The sequence below is a fragment of the Drosophila biarmipes genome, chromosome 2L (assembly GCF_025231255.1).
Source record: "Drosophila biarmipes strain raj3 chromosome 2L, RU_DBia_V1.1, whole genome shotgun sequence".
Classification (NCBI taxonomy): Eukaryota; Metazoa; Arthropoda; class Insecta; order Diptera; family Drosophilidae; genus Drosophila; species Drosophila biarmipes.
Window position 1 is genome coordinate 24,705,583 of NC_066612.1, and position 9,401 is coordinate 24,714,983.

The 9,401-nt window shown below is 46.7% G+C and overlaps 2 protein-coding genes across 2 annotated transcripts; both read right to left on the minus strand.

Annotated features, from left to right (window-relative positions):
* Positions 1–4,357: 4,357 nt before the first annotated feature.
* On the minus strand, positions 4,358–6,031 carry LOC122818784 (uncharacterized). Its single transcript, XM_044093900.1, has one exon. It carries the CDS (start codon positions 6,029–6,031, stop codon positions 4,358–4,360), a length of 1,674 nt encoding a protein of 557 aa, XP_043949835.1.
* Positions 6,032–6,153: 122 nt separating this feature from the next.
* Positions 6,154–8,680, minus strand: LOC122818785 (uncharacterized). Its single transcript, XM_044093901.1, has 3 exons — positions 7,182–8,680; positions 6,455–7,126; positions 6,154–6,388 (listed from the first exon to the last, which is right to left on the minus strand). Exons 1-3 carry the CDS (start codon positions 8,678–8,680, stop codon positions 6,154–6,156), a joined length of 2,406 nt encoding a protein of 801 aa, XP_043949836.1.
* Positions 8,681–9,401: the final 721 nt, after the last annotated feature.

Sequence of the window (9,401 nt, forward strand, 5' to 3'; positions counted from 1 at the left end):
AATCATACCCTAAAGCATACTCACTTGAAGATTTAGATGGTAATACGATTCAGGGCAGATTCTATAGAGAAGAACTCAAAAAAAACAAGATTTCCCCACACATACCTAGTTGAAAAAGTTGTAAGGCGAAAAGAAAATAAAATTTTAGTTAAGTGGCTGGGGTGTTCAATGTTTTATTAAATTACTTTTTCTCTTATATTTAGTTTAATAATAATATTTTTATACAAAATTTACTTAAAAAAAAATAAAAATAATAAATTTACTTATTAAAAAATCAAAATAATTTTTATTTGTATTTTCTAAAGCTTCTTCTAAAAAAACATCTCCAATTCAACTGATTTATAAAATAGTTCCTTTTCAAGATTTTCATTTTCAATTTAAGGGTATCTAATGATTCTACATTGTTTAGATAATTGTTATGTATCATCTCACCTAAGCGAAATGAATTAAATTCTAACCATTCAACATTTTCTAAAAATTTTTTTCAATTTGTCTCTGATGTTTTATTGATTTCGTACCATGGTCTTCATTAATAAACTATAAAAATTGTGTTATCTTTGCCATAAAGCATTTTTTAAATTAAATTTAACTCTGTTTATTTTGTGTGCTTTTGAGCTAAACATTTTTCTATTGCCGTACAGATGGGTGCCAGATAATACAACTTTTTTATAGTGTTCAATTGCTTGCGCCCTATTCTGTTCTCCATTTTGTGCAGTCATTAGTCTTTGAAACGAAATATGAATAAATTATTTAATTGTTCAAACGAGATAGAAATAAAAAAAACGAATTTAGCTTGAAAAATTTTTTCTGTACATACATAGCAATGGTATTCATTCATTGAAAGTTTCTCTCCCAAAATAATTTATAAATAAGGATCTACCAATGCGGTCGTTGACGGCCTATCAAGAATTCAAATTAACAACCTAAATGGCATTAATGAATCGGTCTCAGATAAAAAAAAAACTCAGCATTCAGCAGAGAGTAGTTTTGAGAATGTTATACAAGAAACACGAAAACCCCTAAACCAGTTAAGCAAAAATTGCTAATAGCAACGGGGAGGTATACAGTACGTGATACCTATACCTATACCTATATATAGGTATATATTAGAAAATACCAGACATCCCAAATAAAAATTGAGAAAATCTGCATATCTACATTTTTGCGCTCCGAATTTAATGTTCATTACTTGTATAAATTATATTCAATATACCCAGTTATAAAGGAGTTTTAAAATAAACGCAACATAAAAAACAAGGTTTCTGCGGTACTAATACTTATATTTCGAGGATCCTCGGATTGCTCGATGCATCAAAGACGAACTTAACTGGGTTGATTATTCTAAAATTATCATAAGAGCAGCTTATAACATGACTATACATTCCATTACCAACCAATGATTGTTATATATATTTTTCAGTAAAATCGAATATTATAAAATTCCACAGATAAAAAAACAGGCACAAGAGAAAATTATAAATTCTCACAGTAAAGGCAGAAAGGAAAAGGACTATCTTGTTGAGAAAGTCATTTATAAAAAAAAAAAAAACATGGGGAAAGGAATATGCTTAACTCTAGATATAAAAAACAAGTTGTTAAGGAGAATTCACATAATAAGGTTATGATAAATAATAGAAATCGTACGATTCATTTGATTACACGAAGCATGATTTCTATACACTGCTTTGAAGTCGTCTCACGCTTGCGTTTGTTGTCCGGAGTGAGCAAACGCGGCCCCCATCGCGCCGACAGCTTTCTCATGTCCAATATTTTATGCAGCACATACGAGTCCGATTCAGTTGAAAATTCGCCAATAGCCGTCTACGAGAATGTGTTACACGATAGTACATTTCTGTTGCGACAGTTGAAAATTAGCCAATAGCCGTCTACGAGAATGTGTTACACGATAGTACATTTCTGTTGCGATAGTGATGTCATCGGGCGGCGAGGCTAAGTATTTATCAGACTGCCCTCGTAGATATTATTAAAATGCTTCTCGCTCAAATTTTACCAAGTAGAGCAAACAAAGGGATCAATAAATTAGGCACTCTATGGAAAAGGATATCAGGGACACCCGATCATGAAGATTTAATAACGGTTCAAATTGATTTAATATAAAATAATAACAAACAATTTCTTTCTAATTCTAAATTATTTTATGAAATAAAAACCCTTTATGAAAATCTTCAAACAGCCCTTTTAAACCAAGAATTTCCATTCGAAGAACACCGTCTTCGCTTACTCACTTACGATCTAATGAATTTAGTGGATACAATTACATTAGCCAAAATATATGTTTCCAACACTACAACCTGTAGCAAATTTATCTAAACTTAAAATTGCCATACACCAAGAGTTAATTTTAATATATATAAAAAATACTCCATTATGACATTAACACAAGAAACCCTTATATTTAAATTAAACAAACTAAAGTCCCAATAACACTGAAAATTATTATATTATCTTTAGTATACTTAATTATTACACTTTTAATTAAATTTAAAAAATATCTCATTTGCAAACCATATAAAAAATCATAATGAAATAACCCACGAAAATAATATGTCCGAAAATTCAAATACCTCTTAGAATGAAATTATAGTCGAATTGACAAATCATCTAAATTCATTTTATCCATCACTTCCAATAAATCGAGATGTTTCAATTTAGAAGGGGGCGAGTTATCCAGCTCGAGATCGCAGCTTCTTTACCCAAGTTATAAACAAATTCTTCATAAGTAATTCTTAGCTTAGTTTCTCCTTTTCAATAGAAGTTCATTATTGACAGCCGATTGCGTCGCGGTCCTTTTGACATAAGCAAGCTTGGTCCAGCCAATGTAAGCACAAGCATCCAGTCAACACCAAGCGAGTCCAAAAACTGCAGAGTAATCCTTTTAGCTTACTTTCACAATCGAGCGGATAATTCGATCATCCGATTTCCCGAATCTCTTGAGTTTGTCCAACTCTTATTGAGTTCTTCCAATTCTTTTATCAGATTATCGGCCCTTGGCCAGGAGGTCCGTTCTTGCATCCGGGAAGAACGGTTCTAAGGTTTATAAATTGTGAACAAAATAATAAATAATTATTTATATATTTTATAAAGTGAATAACAATAAAACTGAAATTTTTTTTAATTCACAAGTGAAGTTATTAATTTATATGCTTGCAATTAAAAACAGCACATACAAAATGCATTTAAAACCGCTGAAAAAGCGTTCGGAAGACCTTGTTTAAATAATAATACGAATATTTTTGCCATTAGTTGAAAAGTTGAAATCGTCCAACTCTTTCTTATCATCATCGTATTTTTACCAGTTACTTGAAGAGTAAAAGAGCTTACTATATTTTTCGGAAAGTAAGTCCGTCCGTCCGTATGAACGCAGAGATTTCGGAAATTATAAAAGACAGAAGAGTCAGACTTGGTATGCAGATTCCTAGGCTTCCTATGCAGCTCAAGTTTGTTTCAACAGGGTGCCACGCTCACCTTAACGGCCAAAACGTTTTAATATGTCATAACATATTATTATTTTTATACCCTTGCAGAGGGTATAATGATTTCAGTCAGAAGTTTCAAACGCAGTGAAGGAGACGTTTCCGACCCCATAAAGTATATATCAGCGTCACAAGACGAGTCGATCTAGCCATGTCTTTATGTCCGTCCGTTTCTACGCAAACTAGTCTCTCAGCTTCAAAGCTATCGGGCTGAAACTTTCCCAAAAGTCTTCATTCTATTGCAGGTAGTAATAAGTCGGAACCTGCCGGATCGGACAATTATATATTATAGCTTCCATAGGAACTATCGGGGAAAAAATTTAAAAAAAAATTATATCTTTCGTGTTTTTAAACATATTCCTTTCTAAACTTGGATATATCATTTTTAAATTAATTCTGATTTTCGAATTAAATTTTGTCAAAATCGCACGACTATATCATATAGCTCCCATAGGAACAATCAGATGAATACCAGGTCTCCTCGACGGATGGGCTCGACGCGCTTGCACCATTTCTCCCTGCGCACAAGAGTTGGCAGGTACTCATGCACCCAACGCTTCCATAAGCGATCGCGCATCATCCTTGCTATGTGCCACTGCTTCCTAGTAGCGGATCTCACGGGTTCCTGTCCATCATCCTTGGGGAGATCTGGGATATCCGATGCTCCTTTCAGCAAATCGTTTGGCGTCAGTGGAGCCTCCTGGTCCACCGTCACCGGTAGATGAGTGAGAGGACGAGAGTTTACGATGCTCTCCGCCTCAATCAGCAGGTTCTCCAGTACATGCTCCTTGGGCGCGAGCTCCTTCATTGTGTGCGCCAGCACCTTCTTCACGCACTGCACCATCCTCTCCCAGGCACCGCCTTCAGCTGGGTTCGCCGGGCAGTTGAAGATCCATTCGACTTCCCTTAGACGACAGCTCGCCCTGGATATGTGCAGGCTCGAACACTTCGCTGAACCTCTTGGCCTCGCGGTCGGCTCCAAGGAAGTTCTTCCCATTGTCGCTTCTTATCCTGACCACTGGTCCACGGCGGCTCATGAAGTTCCTCATGGCGATTATGCAGGAGTCGGTGGACAAATCGTGAGCCATCTCCAAGTGGATAGCCCTCGTGGTCAGGCACGTAAACAGTGCCACCCACCTCTTCTCTGTGCGACGTCCTATTGTCACAAAGAGCGGCCCAAAGTAGTCCAGGCCAGTAGACTTCAATGGCCATCCGTTGGCCTCTAGTCGATCCGCAGGCAGGGGGCCCATCTCGGGCTGTGTGGGTCGTGCCTTCCGCAGCTTGCAAACGTTGCATTTGCTCACCACCCTCCGTAGCAGTCTCCGCAAGTTCGTTAACCAGAACTTACTCCGAATCGATCCGATCGTCGCCTCCGTGTTTTGGTGGCACATCTTTTCGTAGTGTTGCTGCACGATCATTTCTGCCAGCGCCTCCTCGTGAGACAGTATGATCGGCCGACGTGCGTTGTATGGCACACACGTCGCGTCGTCGATCCTTCCACTGGCTCTCAATACTCCGTCCTCGTCAAGGTATGGGAACAGTCCGTGCAGTCGGCTGTCCTTGGCGACGTTTCCTTGGCTGTCCTCAGCAAACGCTTCTCGCTGCGACTGCCGTATCAATGCGCGCTCTGCTTCAGCGCACTCCATCGCGGTCAATCCGTAGACCTCTTTATCGCGACGTATTCCACGGCATCGTCGAACAAATCTGAGCGCCCACGCAGTCGTCCTCACCAGTCGATTATAGCTGGAGAACCTCTGCAGGGATATAAAGTTTACCGTGACCAAGGCAAACTCACATTTCATTTCCTCATCGTCGGTCGTCGGAGGAATCCAGTCCTCGCTCGATCTCGGCCAGCTCTCCTCTGGTCCTCGTAGAAACGGCGGTCCGCTTAGCCATCGCGAACCGATGCTCAGGTCCACGGCCTTGCGCGGCCTTGTCGCGTCATCCGCCACGTTTTCGGCGGACGGGATCCATCTCCACTGGGACGCCTCTGTCGATTCCAAAATCTCCGCCACCCGGTTTCCGACGAACTGTTTGTATCTCCGGTGGGTGTTGCTTATCCAATGCAACACAGTCTTGGAGTCCGTCCATAGCGCACAGCTGCTGATCGCCACACCGTGCTCCTGCTTGACGGTGTCCATCAATCTCGTGCCCAATACCGCTGCTTGGAGTTGCAGTCGCGGATCGCGGATCGACATGGTCCTCATCGGGGCGCATTTCGTTTTGGAGCTTATGAAGTGCGCCTGCACGACTCCGTTCTCGTACGTGGCCCGCCAGTAGGCCGCTGCTGCGAACGTCGATTGACTGGAGTCCACGAAGATGTGTAGCGTCCGCACTCGTCCGCCGCCAAAGTAGTGGCGCGGGCATCGGAATTCCTGGATCCGACTCATCCCTTGCCGCCAATCCTCGAAGGCTGCGGCCAATTCATCCGGTAGCGGCTCGTCCCAGTTGACTCCTCTCCGCCAAATCTCCCTCAGCAGCAGTTTGGCAGTCACCATGTAGCAGCTCAGGAACCCAATCGGGTCAAACGTAGACATCACCAGGCTTAGGAACTCCCTCTTGGTACTCGTTCCCCCGTCATCACGTTCCTCGGGACTCGATGGTACTTGACGCCGAACTTGAACTCATCGGTAGCCGGCTGCCAGTACATCCCAAGCACCTACTCCTCAGCTTCGGTCCATCCGACGCTGGCGATGGGCTCAAGTGGGTTCAGCGCTCTGACCACACTTGCCGAACTGGAGGTAAATCGGCACAAATCAAAACCTGCTTCAGCGTGAATTTCTCTCACCCGTGTCGAGATGGCGATAGCTTTGTCCTCGCTGGCGAAACTGTCGACGTAGTCATCCACGTAGTGGTATTCGTTGATGGCCAGGGCTGCTCGCGGGTCCGTGCTGCTATACCGCAAGGCATTCACGGTCTTCACTTAGTCCGCCGAACATGGTGAGCAGGCCGCTCCGAACGTCATTACTGCCATCTTTACGTCCGGCTCTCGCTGGTCGTCTCCGTCTCTCCACAGAAACCTCTGGGCGCATCTGTCCTTCGGCTGCATCAGTACCTGATGAAACATCTCCTTGATGTCTGCACAAACTCCAACCGCTCCTTCCCGAAAATGGAAGAGCACTGCTGGGAGGGGCTTGTAGCGCTGTGGGCCTTTCAGTAGCGCTGAATTCAAAGACACACCGTCCACCTTGGCAGCCGCATCGAAAACCAGCCGGATTTTCCCAGGCTTGTTCGGGTTTTCCACTCCGAAGTGCGGCAGGTACCACACTTTGCCCTCCTGAAACCTCTGGACTTCCTGGGCCTCCAGTCGTCGTTCGTATCCCTTCTTGACATAATCGTCCATTATCCGGATGTAAGCCGACGCGAAGTCCACATCGCGCTTCATTTTACGCTCTATGTTGACGAGCCTCCTGAGGGCCATGCTGTAGCTCTCCGGCAATCTGACTTCGTCGTCCTTCCATAGTAGCCCGGTCTCGTATCTCTGGCCTACACGTTTGGTGGTCTTCTCCAGGGTGCTCAGGGCCCGTGCGTCGCCGCTATCTCCGACTGACTGCTCCAGGTCCACTCTGCCAGCTGCGACTGTCTGCACCGGCTTCGCTCCGAAATTCTCGGTCTCGAGGCGGCGAGCTCGGCTTTCCGTTCACCGGTCCATATACCACCCATCCAAGTGCGGTGTTAGCTGCAAACGGCCCTCCAGATCCATAACTTTTGGTTCTGAAGGGTACTCCTAAATGCGCATGATCCAGTCCAATTAGGATCCTCGGCGTCGCATTGTTGTACGGCATCACCGGCAGACGCGTGTTCGCCTTCACTGCTTGTACATCCTCCTGACGCAGGCTCTGCATCGGAAGGTTCAGATTGGCCACTCCGTACACATTTTTCAGCCCATGGCGCTTTGGTTTGCCCGCTGCGCTGATCTGCAGGCTGACCACCTTCGTGTGCTCTTTGGCGTATTTTCCACCAAACCATTGCACATTCAGCTGTCGACTCCCGCCTTTCAGGTTCAGGCTGCGGATGAGTTCGTCGTCGATGAGTGTGACAGACGATCCTTCATCCAGCAGTGCGTACGTGTCGACCTTCGTATTCTCGCCGTACAGCGTCACGGGTAGAATCCTGAACAGCAGGTGGCATCCAATTGAGTCGATGTTGAGGTTTCGGTGCGGCAACTCCTGGCGATCGTACGCCGATCGCCCTTCATCCCGCTCACGGCGCGCGTCTACAACTGCGGCCGTCGTAGGATGGTTCCTTTCGCTGGAATCCACTGACCGTGGCACTCCCCTCCGATTGTTGTCGTCTCTGTACGGCTGTCGGTCCTGATCCCTCCTGTGGCCCCCATCTGCGACTGGCGGCCGTTTGGATCGTTCAGGTACTTCGTGGAGCAGGTGGTGATGCCTCATCTGGCATCCGAGGACGTTGCATCCGCGGCTCTTCCTGCAGAACCGGGACATGTGTCCGGGCTCCAGGCACGAGAAGCACAGTCGTCGCTTCCTCGCGGACTCGATCCGTGTAATTGTAGAGGCGCTGATGAAGTCCTTGCAGTCCCTTACCTGGTGCTGTCCCTCGCATATAGGGCAGCATCTGGGGCGGTCGACATATCGCTCCTCCTCGCGAACACTATTCGCGTGCAGAATCCTTCGCTTCGGTTGTTCTCTGGCTCCGGCGTCCGTGACAGTGCACACCAGTTTGGCCAATTCATGGAGCCACTCGCTCAGGTGCGCCACCGTCGGATACGGCTGTATCGTGGCCGCGTGCCTTGCCCAGTCCAACCTCTTGTTTAGCGGCAACTTGGCTGTCAGCTCCTCCATTAGGGTTGGGTTGGCTAGGTGCTGGCTGCCGGTCGCGGTCGACTGCAGAAACGCTGACAGGTTGCTAACCTTCGTCGCGAACGGCACGATCCTTGCGATGTTGGCCTCCTGAATCGGCTGCACTTCGCGCACGCTCTCCAATTGGCTGCGGATCAGTTGCTCCGGGCGTCCATACCGGAATCGTAGCTGCTCCATAACAGCTTGTACGTTGCTGGGATGGATGAGCAACGACTTCACTGTTTCGCGAGCCTCTCCCTTCAGGGCTTTCACTAGCCTCTGGTTGTTCTCCAACTCGGTGCACTGGTAGGCTGCAGTTGTCTCCGTGAACGCACACAGGAATATTGGGCATTCCTCTGGCTGACCCTCGAAATCGGCGTCCATCCTTGTATGCTTGTCGTCGGCGCTCCATATGATATGGGCGATTACACAGGTACCTCTGGGTGAACATAACCTAGCACCGGCTGTGCTGCGGCGGTCACACAAGATGGCGGAGAATAGCGCAGTATTGTTGTTGTTGACACAGGTTGTCCGTTTGCCCAATGGCCGCCAAGCGTCGGCGCCAAATTGGCACTCACTTGTGCCGGCAACTGCAGCGATGGCGTCACTCCGAGATCCGTTTGCAGATTGTCCCTCATCTGCTTGGGCAGGTTTTCGCTCAAACTCTGCCGTGGCGCTGCTCCATGATGTGGCAGCGTTCCACTCGAACATGGCGGTGTATTCGCTGCACCGCTCACTACAACGCCGCGTGCCCCGGTTCCAACGGGATCTCTGGCGGCCTCTGCCTGTCCTCCACTTGCTCTTGCCGTCGCCAGCTCCGACTCCAGACGTGGGATCCTTTCCATTAAGGCCGCCACTACAGTTGTGGAATCCGTAGTCTGCCCCGTCGCTTCGGGCTGCAGGTTACTTGCCGCTTTCCTGGCGGCTGTTCCACTTTCCTTCGGAGTCTGTGGCCTCTGCCGATCACCAGCCACACTCGCAGAGCTGGTCGCGGTGCCAGTTGCTGTGGCCGTGGTGGTCGCAGTTGTGGGAACGCCCGAGGCTTCCAGCCTGGGGCTCCGCCTGGGTAAGTGCTTCGTGGGCATCATCTTGCGGAGTGCGAATA